This window comes from Ovis aries, chromosome 15, assembly GCF_016772045.2.
Source record: "Ovis aries strain OAR_USU_Benz2616 breed Rambouillet chromosome 15, ARS-UI_Ramb_v3.0, whole genome shotgun sequence".
Classification (NCBI taxonomy): Eukaryota; Metazoa; Chordata; class Mammalia; order Artiodactyla; family Bovidae; genus Ovis; species Ovis aries.
Window position 1 is genome coordinate 5,047,076 of NC_056068.1, and position 24,431 is coordinate 5,071,506.

General features: G+C 37.3%; 1 protein-coding gene across 2 annotated transcripts in view; it reads right to left on the reverse strand.

Moving 5' to 3' along the window:
- The window catches only part of DYNC2H1 (dynein cytoplasmic 2 heavy chain 1), a 388,746-nt gene that overhangs the window by 273,999 nt on the left and 90,316 nt on the right, over nt 1-24,431 (reverse strand). The window contains exons 42-48 of one of the 2 annotated variants that reach the window (XM_060399635.1): nt 15,087-15,346; nt 13,630-13,876; nt 12,373-12,524; nt 10,980-11,124; nt 8,400-8,502; nt 7,686-7,832; nt 213-343 (exon numbers count right to left, since the gene is read on the reverse strand). In XM_060399635.1, coding sequence (XP_060255618.1) covers nt 213-343; nt 7,686-7,832; nt 8,400-8,502; nt 10,980-11,124; nt 12,373-12,524; nt 13,630-13,876; nt 15,087-15,346 — 1,185 coding nt within the window. Of the gene's footprint in view, nt 1-212; nt 344-7,685; nt 7,854-8,399; nt 8,503-10,979; nt 11,125-12,372; nt 12,525-13,629; nt 13,877-15,086; nt 15,347-24,431 lie in introns of both variants that reach the window. The other variant, XM_004015967.6, reaches the window with a different exon arrangement.

Consider the following 24,431-nt stretch of genomic DNA (forward strand, 5'->3'; position numbering starts at 1 on the left):
ACGTATCTTAGCAATTTTAGACTTATCTCTGTAAGTACGTGTGCTTCTGGTTAGATCTGACACACTGGGCTGTCTTCTGTGTTTCTTCACAAACCAGTTTCTCCTGTTCTAAGATCTTTCACTTCATGCCCTCAGAAAGCTTGCAACAAATATTTTGAAAATGGCTTTAATCATAATCAAATCCCAACTCAAATTCATGATTCATATCATACCTTTTTAATAACATCCTTAAGATCTGAAGAATTTAGTTTTCCAAGTGGTTTTCCATGGGGAGGCAAAGGTTGTCCTGGGACTGACCTTGTTCCTGAATTATGTTGGGCTCCCCACGTAACGTAGAAATTATCTGTACAAATGAAAGATATTTTTTCTTCATATGTGTTATTTCTAATGGGAGTATCAATAAATATATTTCATACTAAACCATTTTTAACTTTATTAGTCCAAATAAGAATATCCCCCAAAAGGCAAAGATTACTTTGAAATGGCAAATAAATAAAACAATCTCAAAATTATTCTTGAAAAAGAACACAGATTTATAAATAATATCAAGAGCCCTATCTTTTAAAATGAAAGAAAAATTAATCAAATTGTAATTAGAAAAAAAAAAAACACCACAACTTTCCTTAAATTTATCTGTAGCAGTATTCCTGTTACCATATAAGGAAAATCTGTTCACCATTATTGAAACGTCCCCTCCCAATTCCTCAGGGAGACTGTTCCATCAGTCTTCTTCTCATATAGTGCGTTCAGCAACAGACCTCCCTTCCCTAGACTCATATTCTTCAATCTTTCTCCATCACATTTCTCACATTTTCTACTTAGCAAAACCACTATCTAAACTCTTATTTGGGAACAACAATACTGCCATAAGTGCCCAACCCCAATCTTCCTTATAGTCATTATCCTAACATGACTTGTGTGCATCTCCTTAACAGACCTCTTTTCCTTGAGTCTATACTGGGCTCATCAAGTCACTACCACTATTCCTTTTCAGCTGTCCATTTATCACTCATATTTTTTAGTTTCATTGGGATCTAAAGTCACCCTGTTGTGCTTTAATTTTATAACAAATACTCCCTTAGAATTTAATCTTATTCTGTATATTAAATTATCAACTATCTAAATATATACCAAAATCTGATTCATGATCTATAGGCAGGCCTCCCAGCTCTAGTCTAGTCCCATATTTCCAATTGCTTAACAGACATATAACTTGCAGATTCATTCATTAAACACATATCTATCACAGATCTGTATTTAAACACTGTACTTTGTTAGAAATAAGTAATGAATAAGACAAATCGAATTTCTCCCCTCATAGAAAGGGTAAACTTTATGTAGACTCCCAAAAGACACTTCAAAAACATTCAAACACATGTGAAAAACAGCTCATTGTCTTCATATCTCATCATTTCTCAACTTTAAGAGCATGCTCCTAACTCGTTTCCCTGCTACAAGCCTCTGCCCCATCAAATGTATCCTCACTGCTACTAGCGCAACAACACACAAACAAAATCTGGCAGTGCCACTGCCTTAAAAAATTATCCTCATCAAGGCAATCTGGCTAAAATTTGGCTTCACCGACTGCTTGAATCTCTTATCTTCCTCTGTATCCTACGACATACTCTGGTTTTCTCAAACGTTTGATTCTTTGCATATTCTTTTTCCTTTGTCTAGAATGCCTTTCCTCTCTTCTTCACTTAATAGAGTCATTCTTTAAGATACAGCTTGTGTACAGCTTAGTCGCTAAGTCACATCCAACTCTTGTGACCCCATGGACCGTAGCCTGCCAGGCTCCTCTGTCTATCAGATTCTTCAGGCAGGAATACTGGAGTGGGTTGCCATTTCCTTCTCCAGGGGATCTTCCTGACACAGGTATCAAACCTGGGTCTCCCGAATTGCAGGCAGATTCTTTACTGAGTGAGCTACAAGGGAAGTTCATGATAAAACTTCGTTTTCTGCAATCTGCTCAAAAAAAATTAAAATCTTAGGTGTTAATCTAACAAATATGTTACAGGACATATGCTAAAAGTTATACAACACTAACGAAAGAAAGCAAAGAGTAAATAAATGAATAAATATATTATGCCCATGGATTAGAAAAATCAACATAATAAAGAGATCAGTATTTCCTGAAAACAATATACAGAACTAACACAATTCTTACCATAATCCACAACACTGTATATAAAGACAAGATTATTCTAAAATTTATATGGAAAGGCAAGGGAACTGAAATACCTAGAACAATTCTGAGAAAGGAAGAATAAATAAGGGAACAGTCAATTGAATTTTAAGACACTAAGCTACAGCAATCTCAAAATGACAGAATGATCTCTGTTCCTTTCCAAGGCAAACCATTCAATATCACAGTAATCCAAGTCTATGCCCCAACCAGTAATGCTGAAGAAGCTGAAGTTGAATGGTTCTATGAAGACCTTTAAGACCTTTTAGAACTAACACCCAAAAAAGATGTCCTTTTCATAATAGGGGACTGGAATGCAAAAGTAGGAAGTCAAGAAAGACCTGGAGTAACAGGCAAATTTGGCCTTGGAATACGGAATGAAGCAGGGCAAAGACTAATAGAGTTTTGCCAAGAAAATGCACTGGTCATAGCAAACACCCTCTTTCAACAACACAAGAGAAGACTCTACACATGGACATCACCAGATGGTCAACACCGAAATCAGACTGATTATATTCTTTGCAGCCAAAGATGGAAAAGCTCTATACAGTCAACAAAAACAAGACCAGGAGCTGAATGAGGCTCAGATCATGAACTCCTTATTGCCAAATTCAGACTGAAATTGAAGAAAGTAGGGAAAACCAATAGACCATTCAGGTATGATCTAAAACAAATCCCTTATGATTATACAGTAGAAATGAGAAATAGATCTATGGGACTAGATCTGATAGATAGAGTGCCTGATGAATTATGGAATGAGGTTCATGACATTGTACAGGAGACAGGGATCAAGACCATACCCCTGGAAAAGAAATGCAAAAAAGCAAAATGGCTGTCTGAGGAGGCCTTACAAATAACTGTGAAAAGAAGAGAAGCAAAAAGCAAAGGAGAAAAGGAAAGATAAAAGCATCTGAATGCAGAGTTGCAAAAAATAGCAAGAAGAGATTAAAAAAGCCTTCCTCAGTGATCAATGCAAAGAAATAGAGGAAAACAACAGAATGGGAAAGATTAGAGATCTCTTCAAGAAAATTAGAGATATCAAGGGAACATTTCATGCAAAGATGGGCTCGATAAAGGACGAAATGGTCTGGACCTAACAGAAGCAGAAGATATTAAGAAAAGGTGGCAAGAATACACAGAAGAACTGCACAAAAAGATCTTCATGACCCAGAGAATCACAATGGTGTGATCACTCACCTACAGCCAGACATCCTGGAATGTGAAGTCAAGTGGGCCTTAGAAAGCATCACTACGAACAAAGCTAGTGGAGGTGATGGAATTCCAGTTGAGCTATTTCAAATCCTGAAAGATGATGCTGTGAAAGTGCTGCACATAATATGCCAGCAAATTTAGAAAACTCAGCAGTGGCCACAGGACTGGAAAAGGTCAGTTTTCATTCCAATTCCAAAGAAAGGCAATGCCAAAGAATGCTCAAACTACCACACAATTGCACTCATCTCACACTCTATTATAGTAATGCTCAAAATTCTCCAAGCCAGGCTTCAGCAATACGTGAACCGTGAACTCCCTGATGTTCAAGCTGGTTTTAGAAAAGGCAGAGGAACCAGAGATCAAATTGCCAACATCAGCTGGATCATGGGAAAAGCAAGAGAGTTCCAGAAAAACATCTATTTCTGCTTCCTTGACTATGCCAAAGCCTTTGACTGTGTGGATCACAAGAAACTGTGGAAAATTCTGAAAGAGATGGGAATACCAGACCACCTGACCTGACTCTTGAGAAATCTGTATGCAGGTCAGAAGGCAACAGTTAGAACTGGACATGGAACAACAGACTGGTTCCCAATAGGAAAAGGAGTACGTCAAGGCTGTATATTGTCACCCTGCTTATTTAACTTCTATGCAGAGTACATCATGAGAAACGCCGGGCTGGAAGAAGCACAAGCTGGAATCAAGATTGCTGGGAGAAATATCAATAACCTCAGATATGCACCACCCTTATGGCAGAAAGTGAAGAGGAACTAAAAAGCCTCTTAATGAAAGTGAAAGTGGAGAGTGAAAAAGTTGGCTTAAAGCTCAACATTCAGAAAATGAAGATCATGGCATCCGGTCCCATCACTTCATGGGAAACAGATGGGAAACAGTGGAAACAGTGTCAGACTTTATTTTTTTGGGCTCCAAAATCACTGCAGAAGGTGACTGCAGCCATGAAATTAAAAGATGCTTACTCCCTGGAAGAAAAGTTATGACCAACCTAGATAGCATATTGAAAAACAGAGACATTACTTTGCCAACAAAGGTCCATCTAGTCAAGGCTATGGTTTTCCCAGTGGTCATGTATGGATGTGAGAGTTGGACTGGGAAGAAAGCTGACTGCTGAAGAATTGATACTTTTGAACTGTGGTGTTGGAGAAGACTCTTGAGAGTCCCTTGGACTGCAAGAAGATCCAACCTGTCCATTCTGAAGGAGATCAACCCTGGGATTTCTTTGGAAGGAATGATGCTGAAGCTGAAACTCCAGTACTTTGGCCACCTCATGTGAAGAGTTGACTCACTGGAAAAGACTGTGATGCTAGGAGGGATTGGGGGTAGGAGGAGAAGGGGACGACAGAGGATGAGATGGCTGGATGGCATCACAACTCGATGGGCGTGAGTCTGAGTGAACTCCAGGAGTTGGTGATAGACAGGGAAGCCTGGCGTGCTGAGACTCATGGGGTCGCAGAGTCAAACACGACTGAGCGACTGAACTGAACTGAAGCTACAGCAATCAAAACTATGTTATTGGCAGAAAGACTGACATACATCACAGAACAGAACTGAGAGCCCAGGAACAGACTTACACAACTTAGTTTTGAAAAATGTGCAAAAGCAATTCAAGGCAGAGAGGTAACTACTCAACAAACAGTGCTAGATCAAGTAGATAACCACAGGCAAAGAAATGAACTCTGACCCAAGTCTCACACCTTACAGAGAAATTCACTCAGACTGGATCACTGATTTAAAACATGAAACTGTAAACTATTTAGGGGAAAACGGTAGGGGAAAATCTTCAAAATCTAGGACTACACCTAGTTCTTAAGTTTGACACCAAAAAAACCTTTGAAAGATTATTAAATTGAGCTTCATCAAGTTAAAACTTGTTATCTATAAAAGACTCTATTAAGAAGATGAAAATACAAGCTACAGAGTGAGAGAATATATTTGCTAGTCACTAAAAGAGCAGTATCTAAAATACATAATGAACTCTAAAAACTCAGTATTTTAAAAATCCCATTAGAATGTGGGCAAAAGACACAGAGACATTTCACTGAAGAGGACATGCAGAAGACCTCAACCTCATTGAATGACTTCATTTCCAAGACACAAAACAAAACCACCACGACACATCAATATACATTTATCAGAATGACCAAAATAAAAAACAGTGATGACACCCAATGCTGGCAAGGATGTGGAGCAATTGGATCACTCATATATTGCTGATGGGAATATAAAATGAAGTACAGCTACTCTAGAAAAGAGTGTGGCAGTTTTGTTATTTGTTTATTAAGCATACAAGTACCATTCAACACTGCAACTGCATTCCTGAGCATTTATCTCAGAGAAACAAAAAAGTCCACAGAAAACCTGTACATAAATGGCTATACCAGCTTTCCTCCTAAGAGCCAAACACCAAAAACAATTCAGATGCCCTTCAGCAAGTAAACAGTGAAAGAAATGGTAGCATTTCAAAATACCTACTCAGCAATAAAAAGGAATAAACCACTGAAACACCTGAGAATCTGCACATATCTCCAGAGAATTATCCTGAATGAAAAGTAAGATACTTGAAATGGCAAAATTAAATACTGAAAAGATGGTCGTTTCCAGAGGAGGGGAGAGGAGTTGATCCATTTTAACTGTACCGATGTTGATACCCTGGTTGTGACCTTGTACTATAATTTTGTCAGATGCTCCCACTGGGGGAAAACAAGTACAAAGTTCACTCTCTCTCTCTCTTTCTCTCTCTCTCTCTCTCTCTATTAGTTCTTACAACTGTATGTGAATCTACAATTATCTCAAAATAAAAATTATTTTAAAAAATTTCAAAGTAACTTCCTCAAATAAGGAATTAGTCTCTAAACAGCTATACCCTAAATTCCATCATTTATCCCAAATATATTCAGAATGTATCTAGTTTATTTTTAAGTATCTAAAATTAATTTTTTCTTAATAAACTAATATTCTACTATGTGAAAATCCTATTTGCCAAGATCTAACAGATATCAAGTCTGTTTTTTTTTTAAAAAATACAATCCTTTATTTAAAAGTAAAATACTGAGAAAAGACATTATGTACTGAGTCCTACATGAGACTCTAAAAGACACAAACTGTAGAGAAAAACACACTAATACTATCTAATGTCCAAAGGGTATATCATTTTCTTCACAGGAAGAGACATTATTAACTCAGTTTTCTGACTGAGAAAAGTGGTAGTATTTGAGAACAAAAGTTCTCCATGCTAAGCCATGAAAGCTACAGTATACAATGAATAAAACCTCACTCAAAATCAAGTCTACTTTGAACTATTATCAGGCTTCTCTTAGCATTTTATATTGTCTTATTTCCTGATTCTAAAACTCAAGCAGCACCTAGAAAATTCCTTCTATCAATCTTAACATCCCTTTCTTCTTTAAGACTCCCCTTCACTTATGTTATTATGACCCTGGAACCAATATCAAATGTAGAAAGATACAATATAATGTACTATATGTAATATTTTTGAAGCCTAGCTTTACACTCTAATACAACAGAAACTCATTTTGTAGCTTAAAAGCAGTTTTATTACGGAATAGATTCAAATGATAGTCTTCTTCTGTCAAAGTCCTTTTCACCATGTTGATTTTCCTATTACATGCATCACTGCCACAGCATTTTCATAATACAAATTGGTCATTAAGCAGTAACAGTTGCAAATGTAACATAGCTCCTTTGGTGCTATGCTTTGTTTATTATAACAACGGGTAAAGCTGCTAATAGGGTACCCGTTCTGTGCTAACGACACTAATAGAGACAGGAATGAGAATTGCCATTATTCTCAAATGAAAGTGCATTATAATTAAATATGGATCTTCACTATGACCTTTTAAGTATCACACATATATCGTTATTTTTATTAGTAAAAGTCCTTCAGGAAATACAATTTTGAATTGCAAATATAAAACACTTGCAGTCTGAACAACTGTTTCCAAGAAAAAAATTACCATCATTATTTTGTTTGGAAAATAACTACTGAAATCTAGCACAAAAGACAAAGCAACTTCTTCTGGTTAAAACATTAAAATTATCCAAGGTTTTAGGGCTTTTCATTTTATTTTACTGAAGCACAGTTGATCTACAATGTTGTATTATTTTTACTCCACAGTAAAGTGATTCAATAATACCTCAATTATCCAAAGTTTTCATTTGTTTAGACATATGAAATCATACTATCAGAAAGAAAAATAACTTGAAAGTTCTCATAAGATTTATATATTTACAAAAAACTCTGTAACTATATTACCTGCCATGTTATCTAGTACATCTGAGCCCCAATCTCCTTGAAACACTGATGTTAAAATGCTGTCAAATAAATGAAGTTCCTTTGCACCAACAATTTTGTCACGGAATAAGCGCCGTGCTTCATATGCTACAATTTCTAATACATAATCTAGAGGATGGTTTGAGGATCCTAAAAGAGACAAAATTTTCTTTAATTATAGTAAAATTCAAATGATTTAAAAATGGGCTATTTCAACATAATGTTAGAAAGAATTAGAGAATGAGAATCTACATACCATAATTTTGGCATCAGATAAATAGAAAAAAAAGGAGAAAAGAGTTAAAATTCATTTTATGAATGAGTAGTCAATTTTTTTGATTATTTAAAGGATATGTTAAACACTATTATCTCTATTAGTTTAATAAAAATATCAATCCCTAAAAGCATATTAAACTTGTTTTGGCTATAAAGAATAATGATTACATTTTTTCTCAAATCAAGTTTTAATAGTGACAATCATAGTTTAGAAAAGGAAGTGTACTAAAATATCACAATTTTCATACCATGTTTAAATTTAATATCAATATTATTTCAATTATAATTTTTAAAATATTATCATTACAATACTCATTTATCTATTATAAATATAATATACAGCATATATACACACAGAGAGACACACTACGACATTCTAAAGAAAGATAAGTGATTTGAAATCATAAAAGCAAAACTTACCTCCTTCTAAATCATATCTGAATAAGCCAAGAACCCATTGGGTAAGGATGCAAGGAGTAAAGAAATAATGACTATAATCATCAACTGTAAATTTGGCCCGCACCTGAAAAAAAAGGCAAATGATTTGTCCTATTCTTTTAAATTTATAATCATGATGTAAATTTTTCAGTCACTTTAAATTTACAGGAATGTCAGTTTCTACCAGTGAGTGGAACCGTATTTCAACATTACTGATTTCCTTAGTTATCCTGTATACTATATTTTATGCACCTAAAAAAATTATCTAAGATAAGTTGTTCATAAACTTCAGTAAGATGATAAAAGGTTGTCCATGCAAGAAAACAAAATAAAAAGTTAAAAAGTCCTCCTAAAGAAAGGAATTCAAGGAAAGCCAGTTCAGTTCAGTCTCTCAGTCGTGTCCATCTCTTTGAGACCCCACAGACTGCAGAACGCCAGGCTTCCCAGTCCATCACCAACTCCCAGAGCTTACTCAAACACAAGCTCATCGAGTCAATGATGCCATCCAACCACCTCATCTTCTGTTGTCCCCTTCTCTTCTGGCCTTCAATCTTTGCCAGCATCAGGGTCTTTTCCAATGAGTCAGTTCTTTGCATCAGGTGGCCAAAGTATTGGAGTTTCTGCTTTAGCGTCAGACCTTTCCAATGAATATTCAGGACTGATTTCCTTTAAGATGGACTGGTTGGATCTCCTTGCAGTCCAAGGGACTCTCAAGAGTCTTCTCCAACACCACACTTCAAAAGCATCAATTCTTCAGCACTCAGCTTTTTTATAGTCCAATTCTCACATCCATACATGACTATTGGAAAAACAACAGCTTTGACTATACGGACCTTTTTCAGGAAAGTAACGTCTCTGCCTTTTAATTCGCCGTCTAGGTTTTTCATAGCTTTTCTTCCAAGCAGCGTCTTCTAATTTCATGGCTACAGTCACCATAAGCAATGATCTTGGAGCCCAAGAAAGTAAAGTCTGTCACTGTTTCCATTGTTTCCCCACCTGTTTGCCCTGAAGTGATGGGACCAGATGCCAAAGGAAAGCCAACCTAAGTGTAAAATGGGAGCTATAATTCCAAGGTGCTCATGGGTGTAAGATAAACCCACTTTGTAACAGCAGGACAGAGCTATCTTATGTTCAAGAGGTCACAGAACTTTGAACAAATCAAAGTGCCACAACTCATATATTTCAGCAACGAGTGTACAGCCTGTGCCCTCCTCCCTACAGACGGGGCCACTTCTCTTGCTCTGGCCCTGATCACCTAACATATGAATTAATTTATAAAAACATAGTTTTTTCTTTCCTTATTCCTACTGTGGGCTTTCTGTGTGGTGCTAGTGGTAAAGAACTTGCCTGCTAATGCAGGAGATATAAGAGACTCAGGTTCAATTCCTGGGTCAGGAAGACTCCTATAGGAGGGTACGGCAACCCACTCCAGTATTCTTGCCTGGAGAATTTCATGGACAGAGGAGCCTGGTAGGCTACAATCCATAGGATCACAAAGAGTCAGACATGAATGAAGCAACGGAGCATTCACGCACTTCTACTCTAATACTATAAAAGAGCATCTTCCACAAACACTTTCATAACTTTCACATGCTATTCCCTTTACCCAGGAAGACCCTCTTTCATCTTAGGTCACTTTGTGATTTTCTCTTCATTTTTCAAAACTTAGACCACATTTCCACTTAAAAATATACCACACACAACAAAGTTACTCACTCCTCTTTCATGCTGTCTCTGTAACTAGTACATACTGCTAATGATATACATATTGTGTGCTCAGTCACTCAGCTATGTCTGACTCTTTGTGGCCCCATGGATTGCAGCCTGCCAGGCTCCTCTGTTCATGCAATTTTTCAGGCAAGAATACTGGAGTGGGTTGCCATTTCCCACTGCAGGGAATCTTCCCGATGCAGGGATTGAACTCACATCTCTTGTGTCTCCCGCATTGGCAGGTGGATTCTATACCAATGTACCACCTGAGAAGCCCCTGATACACTTACTACACCTTATTAATAGTTTATTTATATGATCAGGTCCCTCATCAGTGTGTGCACTCTCGAGGAACAGTGGCACCGTTATCTCTGTATCCTTAGGACCAGCAATGGAAACAGAAGGTACTCAATACATATCTTCTACATCCTTACTTTATCAGAGTATTTTAAACATTTCTTCACAGACCAAAGGAAAGAAATAAACATCAAAAATTACTCTCAGGTTTGAATCCCGGAAGACAGAAACTGACAGAGGTCAGGAGAAAGATCTAGTTTTAGAAAGAAAACAAACTCCATTGTAAATATGCTAAATTTGAGCTCAAAGCAGAATAACCGCTGACCCACTGATTTGTTTTTTCAGTATTTGTTGGGTGTCTATTAGAAACTGTACCAGAAGATGTAATAGTGAAGGAGGTACACACAAACATCTACCCTTGAGAGTTACTCTCTAGGAGAAAAATATAAATGACAGGAAAATAAAGCCTGAGCATCAATACAGGTTAGGATTAAAGGCAGCCCTCTGGAAGTGATACTAATAGACATGAAAACTACAATATAAGTGAATATATACCTGTTCATACACTTGTACCATAGATCCTGCTAAGAGATAAATTTTTGAAGAAGAACCCCAAATAGAATGATTCTTCAGATTTTTATGTAGCACTGGTTCCAAATATGCTCCATAAATTGTCTGTAATTGCTCTCTTTCTGGGTAACTAAAAAAAAAATCATACAAGAAGTTGAAATAAATATTCTAAATTATTATTTTAATGTTAAGGTATAGAATTGGTTTCCAAACTGTGTGGTTTTCAAACTGGGAGGCCTAGCTACCTCCAAGGTTTACTCAAAGGCTTAAGCCAGGCTCACGGCCCTTATTCTTACTTCAACTCAATTAGATTCCTAATTATCTGTTGTCAAAAACTAAGGATTCTAATAGAGGATTGTAATGAAATCACTTAAAAACATAATTGTTTAAAAGACCACTGATTGTTGGAAAGGGCCAGAGGAAAAGTTTGCTTAAGAAAAAAGCATTTTCAAGTATAGTCTACACAAAGAACAGTAATCCACCTTAGAACTATGGAAGTAGAAAACATCAAATAAAATCAACCTTTCCTCCCAAACCAAAATCTATTTCAATACAGCTTAATTGGTGGCTCTAACATTCTAAAAGAAGAATGTTAATGGATGGGAGCAGTTTAGCACAACAGCATAAAAAAGAGTTGGAGGACGTCGCTGGTGGTCCAGTGGTTAAGACTCCATACTGTGACTGCAGAGGGGCTCAGGTTCAATCCCTGGGCAGGAAATAAGATTCCATATGTCATGTGCTGTGGTCAAAAAAAAAAACCTAAAACAGTACTGTGGTTACTAGAATATATACGGTTAAGTGTTATGGCATGTAAGTTATACCTCAGTAAAGTTTTTTTTTTTTAATTAAAAAAAGGTTTTGTAAAGCAAAATATAACCAAGGATAAAATATCATAAAATTCCAGTTCATGTAACAATCATGGACCATGGAAATGGATGGGTATAACAGGATTAATATCTGTTGTTGCTGTTGTTTAGTTACTAAATCAGGATTAATATTATAGGACACTAAATGATCTAACTCTACCTTGCTCAGATATAAATTCTCTTTTTAGTTATCTCATAAAATTTGATTGTATTTTTGCTTTATATAACCCATAAAACAGTTAAGCCTAAAACTCATCATTCAGATTCCTGACACTGACATTTAGAGACAATACAAAGTCCCCACCTTATTTCTACTACATAAGAAGCATTGATTAAAGCCTTCGCCACCCTAACTTCTTACAGTTTAGGAAGGGTAGGAAAAAAGTAATATCAGAGCTTAAGTTGGACTATTTTTATATTCTGTATTTTGAAGTAATATCATTAAGACTTTCATAAAATGCAATATATGTCTCTTCACATCAAAAACAAAATTTTAATACAATAATACATACTCTATAGCACAAAGACGAACAATAGAAGTAAATCTGGTAGTAAGCTGATGTCTTCCCAGTCTTCCTCCAGCTGACATAGAAGCCACAATTTGAATATTTTCTAAACCAACCCATTCTAAATTTTCATCATAAAATCCTTGATATGTCAGTACCTATTTAAAAATAAATATGTTTAAATGTTTTATGCTTAAGATTTTATAATCATAAGATATTTTACGTAAAACAATTGTTTCTGAATGAAATCATCCTCTAACTCAAAAATTTGGCTGAAATATACTTCAATTACTTATTTCATTAAAAATACTACTGTTCAAGATTCTGTGTTCAATGTCAAAAACATAATTATGGTTACTGGCGAGGTGGTGGGATAAACTGAAGGTTGGAATTGACATATACACACTATATACATACAAAATAGATAACAAGTAAGGATCTACTGCCTAGCACAGAAAAGTCTTCTCAATACTCTTTAATGACCTGTATGGACAAAGGATATAAAAAAGAGTAAATATATTCTATATGACAGATTCACTAATGCATAGCAAAAACCAACACAGCACGTCAGTCAACTATGAGCCAATACAATTTTTTTTTAATTAAAAAACTCTGTTCAGTTAATGTTAGCTCAACTATGCTCACTTCTAAAATGCTTTTCAAAATAAATATTAAAGTCCTGATCATACTATTAATATAAATCTACTTGCAATTATCAAAAAAAGTGAAAAATAGGGGAAAATATAAGGAAAACAGTTTGGGTTTTTTCTATACATGTTTTAATATATTCAGCAGTTACATAGAAAAGCAAAATGTGAACCTAATTATCAAGCTTGAGTTCCCAGTGTGATATAAATCACATAAAGAAAACCTTCCCCAATGACTGAGGCATGCCTGAGGAAATATACTAATATTAATACAACTGTTTTTGGAAGAGTGCACACGTAGAAGAATGAAGCCAAAACTTGTGCAACTCTAACACCATCCTCAGTTTCTGTTTTCAGGAATGAAGGGCAGGTAAACAGTGTGGGGTAACAGCTGTTTTCATTCTTTTGAAATAGCGTCTCTATGTAATACTAATTTTTAAATGTAGGAAGATCAAAGAAAGTAGCCCTGGGACAGGAATAAGGTGCTTCAAGTTTAATTTCCATTTAATTCCCACAATGGTCCTAAGGAGGGAAGCAGATTTTCTATCTATAAGAAAAGTTAGTGAAATTAAATTGTCTCCAATTATATCAAAACACTTCAAGGGATACTACCCACCTGCTGCAGGAAAGCTATCAAAGTACTGGTGCCCCATTTGTCCAGCCTGGGTAGGTTGATGTCTTTTAAGTACAGAACGAGTCTCTCACAGTCTCTCGGTCTATACACCCGGCCAGTGTTAGTACTGATGACCATGCAAGTCTGGCTCAGTTTCTGCAGGAGATGCTGGGAAGTAGTCTGTGTGCTACAGTGAACTGTGGCGATGTGAGTAGACCGGAGCTGGGAAAACGCATACCTGAGCAGCATCCTGTGAAAGACAAAACACTCGACCTCATAAATGCAACCAGAGAAATACTCTCCATACTCAAAATACAATTTCTATCGTTCAGTACATAAGTACTTTTGGCTGTGCCGGGTCCTCACTGCTGCATGTCCTTTTCTCTAGCTGCAGCAAGCAGGGACTACTCTAGCTGCGGTTTGCAGGCTTTTCTTCGTGGGGGATTCTCGAGGCTGAGCACAGACTCTAGGACACACAGACTCAGCAGCTGCGGCGCAGGGGCTCAGTAGGTGCGGATCCCAGGCCCCAGAGCCCAGGTTCAATAGTTGTGGCACACAGGCTTAGCTGCTCTGCGGCATGTGGAATCTTCCTGGACCAGGGATTGAACCTATGTCTCCAGCACTGGCAGATGGACTCTTTACCACTAAGCAAGCCACCAGGGAAGCCCCCAAGATTTCTAATTCTAAATATTTCCATTTCTAAATTATTTACAATGTTGTTTAAGGAAAAAGTAGTAACAACAGATATGATTTCTACAACTATCAATAGCTAGTAAACAAGATTTCTAAGTTTTAGAGTGGAAAAAAAATAAATTCATATTTTAAGGCATTCTTGAGACTCAGCCAAAAAAATTATCAAGGTTCACAAAAAATAACTTCATTTGAAAAAACCATTTATGTATACATAAAAAGTATACAAAAAATTTGTGATAGATTTTCATATACTCTAGAGTATGTGAAATTTTAATTCTTTAAAGTAAATGCTCCAAAGAGAATCATCTTACCTCTAAAAAAAAAAAAATGCTCAGTTCAGTTCAGTTGAGTTCAATCACTCAGTCGTGCCTGACTCTTTGTGACCCCATGGACTGCAGCAAGCCAGGCCTCCCTGTCCATCACCAACTCCCAGAGTTTATTCATAATCCATTGAGTCGGTGATGCAATCCAAAAAATGTTCACATGCACTAATCATTTTGTTGTGATTCTATGCACAGATTTTTTTAAGGGTATTTTCTCAGATTTCTCTGATTCCATCAGGAAACACTTAACTTGGTGGGGAAAAAAGGGCATATTTTTCTCTATAGTAATATTATTTTTACAAATAGTGATAATAAAGAGTCCTTCATGAAAACGTACCCGCCACTTTAACCAAAAACATGTAACAAATCTGTTAAATCATTTTAGAACAGGAGAGATGCATAAATCCATTACAGGCATATTGATTATTATTTTTCTGCTCTTACCCTTTGCCACATCCTTCTGGTCCAACAAGAATAAATGGCTGCTTAGTGTCAGGACTTAACCAAGGTTTGAAATAGTCTAGACCTCGCTGCATGTCAGGAGTCTGAATAACTGGAAGAGTGTGGCTATTACTGAAATCATCAGCAGTCAAGTTTTCTGGCTTCTTCAGCACATAAGATGCTAATCGTCCTCTACTTGAGTCATAGTACGTGTCCAGTGGTTTGTGAGGGTCTGGAGGAGATTGTCGTGCCCAGTTAAAAACCTTAAGAAGAAAAAGTTTTGAGAGATTTTCATATACTCCAGACAGATATGTGAAATTTTAATTCTTTGAAGTAAATGCTCCAAAGAGAATCATCTTACTTCTTAAAAAAGTTCACATGCACGGCTGCTGCTGCTGCTAAGTCACTTCAGTCGTGTCCAACTCTGTGCGACCCCACAGATGCCAGCCCACCAGGCTCCTCCATCCCTGGGATTCTCCAGGCAAGAACCCTGGAGTGGGCTGCCATTTGCTTCTCCGTCACATGCACTAAACTTACTAAGTATCCTTAATAATTATAGTAACATTTTATCTCACATATTATTCTCTAAATGATCATTCAAGCAAATAAATAAAATTCATCTAGGGCTGCCATCTATGGGGTCGCACAGAGTTGGACACGACTGAAGGGACTTAAGAGCAGTCCGCACATATATTGTATAAACACATTCAATTTCCAATTGAGTTCTTATGAAAACTAAACTACAAATAACACAATGTAGGACTCCTAAACCTGTCATTTCCAGTATAACTGTCCACTACACTGTCACCACTACTGCTCCCAACCTGTTCCTCTTTCAAAAACTGTCATCCATACAGATACACAGCAGGGGGCTAACCCTAATGCAACTCAATACCTTTATTGACTTTGTCAATAAGATACTGAGTGGTAACAAGAAGCAGCATCTGGCAACAGATGGGCTACGGAAAGAAAATCACAACAGAAAAAGTAATAAAGGGTAGTATCAATGAAACAAAATAACAAAAATGCAGAAACATAATGTTGGAACCAACCTCAATGAATATGTGTTCAATTATTTCAGTGGAAGTCAATAGGAAGAAATTCCTTAATATATAGAATTTGGCTTTATAAACAATGTAGCTGAAATGACTTTTGCACTAAATAAAGAAAAGATCTATAATGATTGCTCCATCTAAGCATTTATAACTGAAAAACTCTTCTAGTTAAAAAAATGACTAAAAATATGCTACTTTAAGATTAAAATGAATAAAATAACTATATTTATTTATATAGCTGCTGCTGTTGCTACGTTGTTTCAGTCGTGTCCAACTCTGTGCAATCCCATAGATGGCAGCCCACCGGGCTCCCCCATCCCTGGGATTCTCCAGGCAGGAACACTGGAGTGGGTTGCCATTTCCTTCCTCAATGCATGAAAGTGAAAAGTGAAAGTGAAGTCGCTCAGTCGTGTGCAACTCTTAGTGACCCCATGGACTATAGCCCATCAGGCTCCTCCATCCAGGGGATTTTCCAGGTAAGAGTACTGGAGTGGGGTGCCATTGCCTTCTCCATTTATATAGCTAAAAAGGTACAAAAATATCTAACAAAAAACATAGTCCAGTGTAGGGAACAAGGTATAAAAAAGGTTGAGAAGTGCTTGCAAACGAGACTCTCAACCAGGGCTGAACATTCTTGCAAACGAGATGTTCTGCCCAGTGTAGGGAACTAGGTTTAAGAAAGGTTGAGAAGTGCTTGCAAACGAGACTCTCAACCAGGGCTGAACATTCTTGCAAATGAGATGTTCAGCTAAGAATCCTGTTTGTTCCCATGGGAAAAGAACATTTCTTGCACACAAGGATGTTTCTCTGATTCCTCAAAAGGAACAGACCCTAGGACAAAACGGTTTCTAAGTTGATAAGGAAGTTCCCCAAAACAAAGTCTTAGCTGCAGTAAATAAGTCAAGGTAAAAGTTATCTCGCCCTGCGCCTGCGCACTGTATAGTCTTTGAATCATAGTGCTTGGCAACTTGCCCTGTAGGTTGTTGTGCAAGGGATATAAAATAAAGCAGCTGTAAGAAGCAAGTGTTAAAACATAAAGATTCAAACCACTCTGCAGTGTTGGTGTTTCATTCCGTCGCCAGCAGTCCAGACTTTAGCCTATTAAAAAATCTTTCATAATTTTATTTTTTAATCAAAGGATAATTGCTTTACAGAATTTTGTTTTCTGTCAAACCTCAATATGACTCAGCCATAGGTATACATATATCCCCTCCCTTTGGAACCTCCCTCCCCATCCCACCCCTTTAAGTTGATACAGAGCCGATGTTTTGAGTTTCCTGAGCCATACAGCAAATTCCCATTGGCCACCTACTTTACATATGGTACTGTAAGTTTCTATGTTATTCTGTCCATACATCTCACCCTCTCCTCCCCTCTCCCCATGTCCCTAAGTCTATTCTCTATGTCTGTTTCTCCATTACTCCCCTGAAAATAAGTTCTTCAGTGCCATCTTTCAGTACCATCTTCAGGATATATGCATTAGTATACGAAATTTATCTTTTTCTGACTTACTTCACTGTGTATAATAGGCTCTAGCTTCATCCATCTCATTACAACTGACACAAATGTGTTCCTTTTTATGATTAATATTCCATTGTGTATATGTATTACAACTTCTTTATCCAATCATCTGTCAATGAACATCTAGGCTGCTTCCATGTTCTAGCTATTGTAAACAGTGCTGCAGTGAACAACAGTATACATGTGTCTTTTTCAATTTTGGTTTCCTCAGAGTATTTGCCTAGGAGTGGGACTGCTGGGTCATATGGTGCTTTCATTCCTAGTTTTTTTAAGGAATCTCCATACCATCTTCCATAGTGGCTGTATCAATTTATATTCCTACCAACAGTGCAAGAGGATTCCCTTTCCTCCATACCTTATCCAGCATTTATTATTTGCAGATTTTTTGATGATGGCCATTCTGACTGGTGTGAGGTGATATCTCACGGCAGTTTTGAGTTGCATTTCTCTAATAATGAGGGAGGCTGAGCATCCTTTCATGTGTTTGGTAGCCATCAGTATGTTTCTTGGGAGAAATGTCTGTTTAGGTCTTTTTCCCACTTTTTCAATGGGTTGTTGCTCTGGTATTGAGTTGCATGTATATTCTGGAAATTAATCCTTTGTCAGTTGTTTCATTTGCTATCATTTTCTCCCATTCTGAGAGTTGTCTTTTCACCTTACTTATAGTTTCCTTTGCTGTGCAAAAGCTTTTAAGTTTAACCAGGTCACACTTGTTTACTTTGGTTTTTATTTCCATTACTCTAGGAGATGAGTCATAGCGGATCTTGTGTTGATTTATGTCGAGTGTTCTGCCTATGATTTCCTCTAACAGTTTTACAGTCTCTGGTCTCACATTTACATCTTTAATCCCTTTTGAGTTTATCTTTGTGTACAGTATTAAGAGGTGTTCTAACTTCATTCTTTTGCCTGTAGCTGTCCAGTATTCCTAGCACCAATTACTGAAGAGGCTGTCTTTGCCCCATTGTATATTCTTGCCTCCTTTGTCAAAAATAAGGTACCCACAGGTGCATGGGTTTATGTCTGGGCTTTCTATCTTGTTCCATTGGTCTATATTTCTGTTTTGTGCCATTACCATACTGTCATGATGACTGTGGCTTTGTAGTGTAATCTGAGGTCACAATAGTTGATTCCTCCAGCTACATTCCTCTTTCTCAAGACTGCTTTGGCTATTCAGGGTCTTCTGTGTTTCCATATGAAATGTGAAATTTTTGTTCTAGTTCTGTGAAAAATGCCATAGGTAATTTTCATAAGGATCACACTGAAACTGTAGATTGCATTTGGCAATATAGTCATTTTCACAATATTGATTCTTCCAACACAGGAACATGCAAAATCGCTCCATCTGATTATGTCATCTTTGATTTCTTTCATCAGTGTCTTGTAATTTTCTGTATATATTCTTTTGTCTCCTTGGTACAGTTAATTCCTAGATATTCTATTCTTTTTGTTGCAATGGTGACTGGGATTGATTCCTCAATTTCTCTGATTATTCAGTTAGTATATAGAAATGCAAGTGATCTCTGTGTACAGATTTTATACATGTGACTCTGCTAAATTCATTGATTAGATCTAGCATTTTCTGATAGTATATTTAGGGCTATCGACTTCCCTGGTGGCTCAGACGGTAAAGCGTCTGTCTACAATGCAGGAGACCCAGGTTCGATCCCTCGGTTGGGAAAATCCCCTAGAGAAGGAGATGGCAATCCACTTCAGGACTATTGTCTAGAAAATCCTCTGTCCATGGAGCCTGGCAGGCTACAGTCCATGGGGTTGCAAAGAGTCGGACACGACTGAACGACTTCATTATATCCCTAGAAGTATAGTATCATGTCATCTGCAAACAGTGACAGCTTTACTTCTTTTCTGATCTGGATTCATTTTATTTATCTTCTCTGACTGCTGTAGCTAGGACTTCCAAAATTATGTTGAGTAACAGTGGTGACAATGGACAACCTTATCTTGTTCCTCATTTGAGGGGAAATGCTTTCAGTTTTTCACCATTGAGAATAATGTTTGCAGTGGGCTTATAATATATGGTCTTTACTATGGAGGTTCATTCTATGCCCATTTTTTAAAAAGTTTCAATCATAAATGGGTGCTGATTTGTGTCAAAGGCTTTTTCTGCATCTACTGAGATTAAGCACAAGCTAGAATCAAGATTGCCTGGAAAAATACCATTAACCTCAGATATGCAGATGACACCACCCTTATGGCAGAAAGCAAAGAAGAACTAAAGAGTCTCTTGATGAAAGTGAAAGAGGTGAGTGAAAACGCTGGCTTAAAACTCAACATTCAGAAAATTAAGATCATGGCATTTGGTCCCATCACTTCATGGCAAATAGATAGGGAAACAATGGAAACAGTGACAGACTTTATTTTCTTAAGCTCCAAAATCACTGCAGATGGTGACTGCAGCCAGGAAATTAAAAGACGCTTACTCTTTGGAAGAAAAGTTATGACCAACCAAGAGAGCATATTCAAAAGCAGAGACATTACTTTGCCAACAATAGTCCGTCTCGTCAAAGCTATGGTTTTTCCGGTAGTCACTATGGACATGAGAGTTGGACTATAAAGAAAGCTGAGTGCTGAAGAATTGATGCTTTTCAACATCAACGGTGGTGTTGGAAAAGACTCTTGAGAGTCACTTGGAGAACAAGGAGATCCAGCCAGTCCATCCAAAAGGAAATCAGCCCTGAATATTCATTGGAAGGGCTAATGCTGAAGCTGAAACTCCATTACTTTGGCCACCTGATGCAAAGAACTGACTCCTTGGAAAAGACCCTGATGCTGGGAAAGACTGAAGGCAGGAGGAGAAGGGGACAATAGAGGATGAGATGTTTGGATGTCATCACCAACTCGATGGACATGAGTTTGAGCAGCCTACAGGAGTTCGTGATGGACAGGGAAGCCTCGAGTGCTGCAGTCCATGGGCTCACAAAGAGACGGACACGATTGAGTGATGGAACTGAACTGATAGGTTTTGAGTTGTCGTGTTTTCATTGTTATTTCTAGGAATTTGTTGATTTCCCTTTTAATTTCTTCAGTAACCTGTTTATTATTTAGAAACACATTGTTTAATCTCCATGTCTTTGTGCTTCTTAGTCTTTTTTCTTGTAATTTATGTCTATTCTCATAGCATTGTGGTAGGAGAAGACACCTGATACGATTTCAATTTTCTTAAATTTACTGAGTTTTGACTTGTGACCCATGATATGGTCTATCCGGGAGAATGTTCCATGGGCACTTGAGAAGAAGGTGCATTCTTCTGCATTTGGATGGAATGTCCAATGAGATCCATCTCATCTAATTTATCATTTAACACTTAATGTTTCCTTATTAATTTTGTTTTGATGATCTGTCGATTGGTGTGAGTGGAGTGTTAATGTCTCCTACCATTATTGTGTTACTGTCAACTTCTCCTTTTATGTCTGTTAGCGTTTGTCCTATGTACTGAGGTGCTCCTATGCTGGGTCCATAGATACTTACCATTGTTGTATCTTCCTCTTGAATTAATCCCTTAATCATTTCGTGGTCCTTCATTCTCTCTTGAAATATTCTTTAAGTTCTACTTTGTCTGATATGATTGCTTCTCCAGCTTTCTTTTGCTTCCTATTTGCATGGAATAATTTTTTCCATCCTCCCACTTTCAGTCTATATGTGTCTTTAGGTCTAAAGTGGGTTTCCTGTAGACAGTATATATATGGGTCTTGTTTTTGCATCCATTCAGCCAGTCTGTGTCTTTAGGTTGGAGCAATGAATCCATTTTCACTTAAAGTAATTACTGATATATATGTTCCTACTGTCATTTTCTTAATTTGGTGTTTGCTTTTGTAGATCTTTTTCTTCTATTTCATGACTATATAAGTCCCTTTAACATTTGTTGTAAAGCTGATTTAGTGTTACCGAATTCTCTTAACTTTCCTTTGTCTGAAAAACTTACAATTTCTCCATCAATTTTGAATGAGATCCTTGCCAGGTGCAGTAATCTTGGTTGTAGATTTTTCCCTTTCAGTACTTTAAATATATCCTGCCATTCCCTTCTGGCCTGCAGAGTTTCTCCTGAATGATCAGTTGTTAAATGTACAGAGTTTCCCTTGTATGTTACTTGTTGCTTTTCCCTTGCTGCTTTTAATATTCTTTCTTTGTGTTTAGCCTTTGTTAGTTTGATTGGTTTGTGTCTTGGCATGTTTCTCCTTGTGGACATACAGTTTATACTGTAGAGGACTCTTTGCATCTCTTGGACTTGATTGACTATTTCCTTCTCCATGTTGGGAAAGCTTTCAACTATAATCTCTTCAAAAATTTTCTCACACCCTTCCTTTTTCTCTTCTTCTCCTGGGACCACTGTAATTCGAATGTTGATACATTTGATATTGTCCCAGACATCTCTGAGACCATCCTCAGTTCTTTTCATTCTTTTTACTCTGCTCTTCAGAAGTTATTTCTACCATTTTATCTTCCAGCTCACTGATTTGTTCTTGTGCTTCAGATATTCTGCTATTGATTCCTTCTAGAGTATTTTTAATTTCAGAATTTTGCTGTTTGTCTCTGTATGTTTACTCTTTAATCCTTCTAGGTCTTTTGTTAATTGATCCTTGCATTTTCTCCATTCTGTTTTCAAGGTTTTTGATCATCTTTACCATCATTACTCTGAATTCTTTTTCAGGTAATTTGCCTATTTCCTCTTCATTTACTTGAACATCTGTGCTTTCAGTTTGTTCCTTCATTTGTGCAGTATTTTTCTTCCTTTTCAGTTTTATTTATTTTAATTGGAGGCTAATTTACAATATTGTAGTGGTTTTTGCCATACACTAACATGAATCAGCCATGGGTGTATATGTGTTCCCCATCCTGAACTCCCCTCCCACCTCCCTCTCCATCACATCCCTCTGAGTCATTCATCCCAGTGCACCAGCCCTGAACACCCTGTCTCATCCATTGAACCTGGACTGGTGATCTGTTTCACATACGATAATTTACATGTTTCAATGCTATTCTCTAAGATCATCTTACCCTCGCCTTCTCCCACTGAGTCCAAAAGACTGTTCTATACATCTGTGTCTCTTTTGCTGTCTCTCTCACATAGAGTTATCGCTACCATCTTTCTAAATTCCATACATAAATGCGTTAGTATACTGTATTGGTGTTTTTCTTTCTGGCTTACTTCACTCTGTATAATAGCCTCCAGTTTCATCCACCTCATTAGAACTGATTCAAATGTATTCTTTTTTTTAAACTTATTGTGTTCGAGGTCTCCTTTTCCCAGGCTTCAAAGTTGGATTCTTTCTTCCTTTTGGTTTCTGCCCTCCTTAGGTTGGTCCAGTGGTTTGTGTACACTTCATTATACAGTGAGATTTGTGCTGAGTTTGTTTTCTCCCTCTGATGGGCAGGGCTGAGTGTGGTGGCAATCCTGTCTACTGATGATTGGGCTTGTATTTTTGTCTTGTTTTTGTTTGCACAGGGTGTTACTTGGTGGTTAGTCTTGTATTCAAGTCGTTTCCTTTGTGGAAGTTCTTAATATTTGATACTCCCTAGGGTTAGGAGTTCTCTGGTAGTCTAGGTCTTGCAGTCAGCACTCCCACTCTAAAGGCTCAGGGCTTGGTCTCTGGCTGGCTGTCTTCTTCCCACTGATCCTCACTCACTTCCTCAGGGTTTGAGGTGTGTGTGTGGCTACAGGAAGGTCTGACATGGTTGGGCTCTTTGGCTCTTCTGGATTTCTCCTGGCAGCCAGACTTGGATTCCTCAGCTCCAGACTGGTGGTTTATGATCAAGGACATAATCCAGGAACAGACGGTCAAGTGGAAAAGACATACAGGGCAGGGTGTATGAAAGTTCCACTTTTGTCCAGGATACCAACCTCCTTCCACTGCCACATACTCAAGAGAGCTGCTCACCAAACACCACCCCCAATTATTTTATAAAATGTTAATAACACCATAAAATACCATAAACTAGTTCAAAGAAGAAAATAAATATATATGTATATAGGTACATATATATTTATTTAGGCACATACATATATAGGTACTATATATATGTACATACATAATATAGGTACATAGGTACATACATATAGGTACATAGGTACATATATATTTATTTTCTTCTTTGAACTAGTTTATGGTATTTTACGGTGTTATTAACATTTCATAAAATAATCGGGGGTGGTATCAATAATCTCAGATATGCAAATGATACCACCCTTATGGCAGAAAGTGAAAAGGAACTAAAAAGCCTCTTGATGAAAGTGAAGAGGAGAGTAAAAAATTTGGTTTAAAGCTCAACATTCAGAAAATGAAGATCATGGCATCCGGTCCCATCACTCCATGGGAAATAGATGGGAAACAGTGGAAACAGTGTCAGATTTTATTTTGGGGGGGCTCCAAAATCACTGCAGATGGTGACTGCAGCCATGAAATTAAAAGACGCTTACTCCTTGAAAGAAAAGTTATGACCAATCTAGATAGCATATTCAAAAGCAGAGACATTACTTTGCTAAGGTCCATCTAGTTAAGGTTATGGTTTTTCTACTGGTCACGTATGGATGTGAGGGTTGGACTGGGAAAAAAGCTGAGTGCCGAAGAATTGATGCTTTTGAACTGTGGTGTTGGAAAACACTCTTGAGAGTCCCTTGGACTGCAAGGAGATCCAGCCAGTCCATTCTGAAGGGGATCAGTCCTGGGTGTTCTTTGGAAGGAATGATGCTAAAGCTGTAACTCCAGTACTTTGGCCACCTCATGCAAAGAGCTGACTCACTGGGAAAGACTCTGAT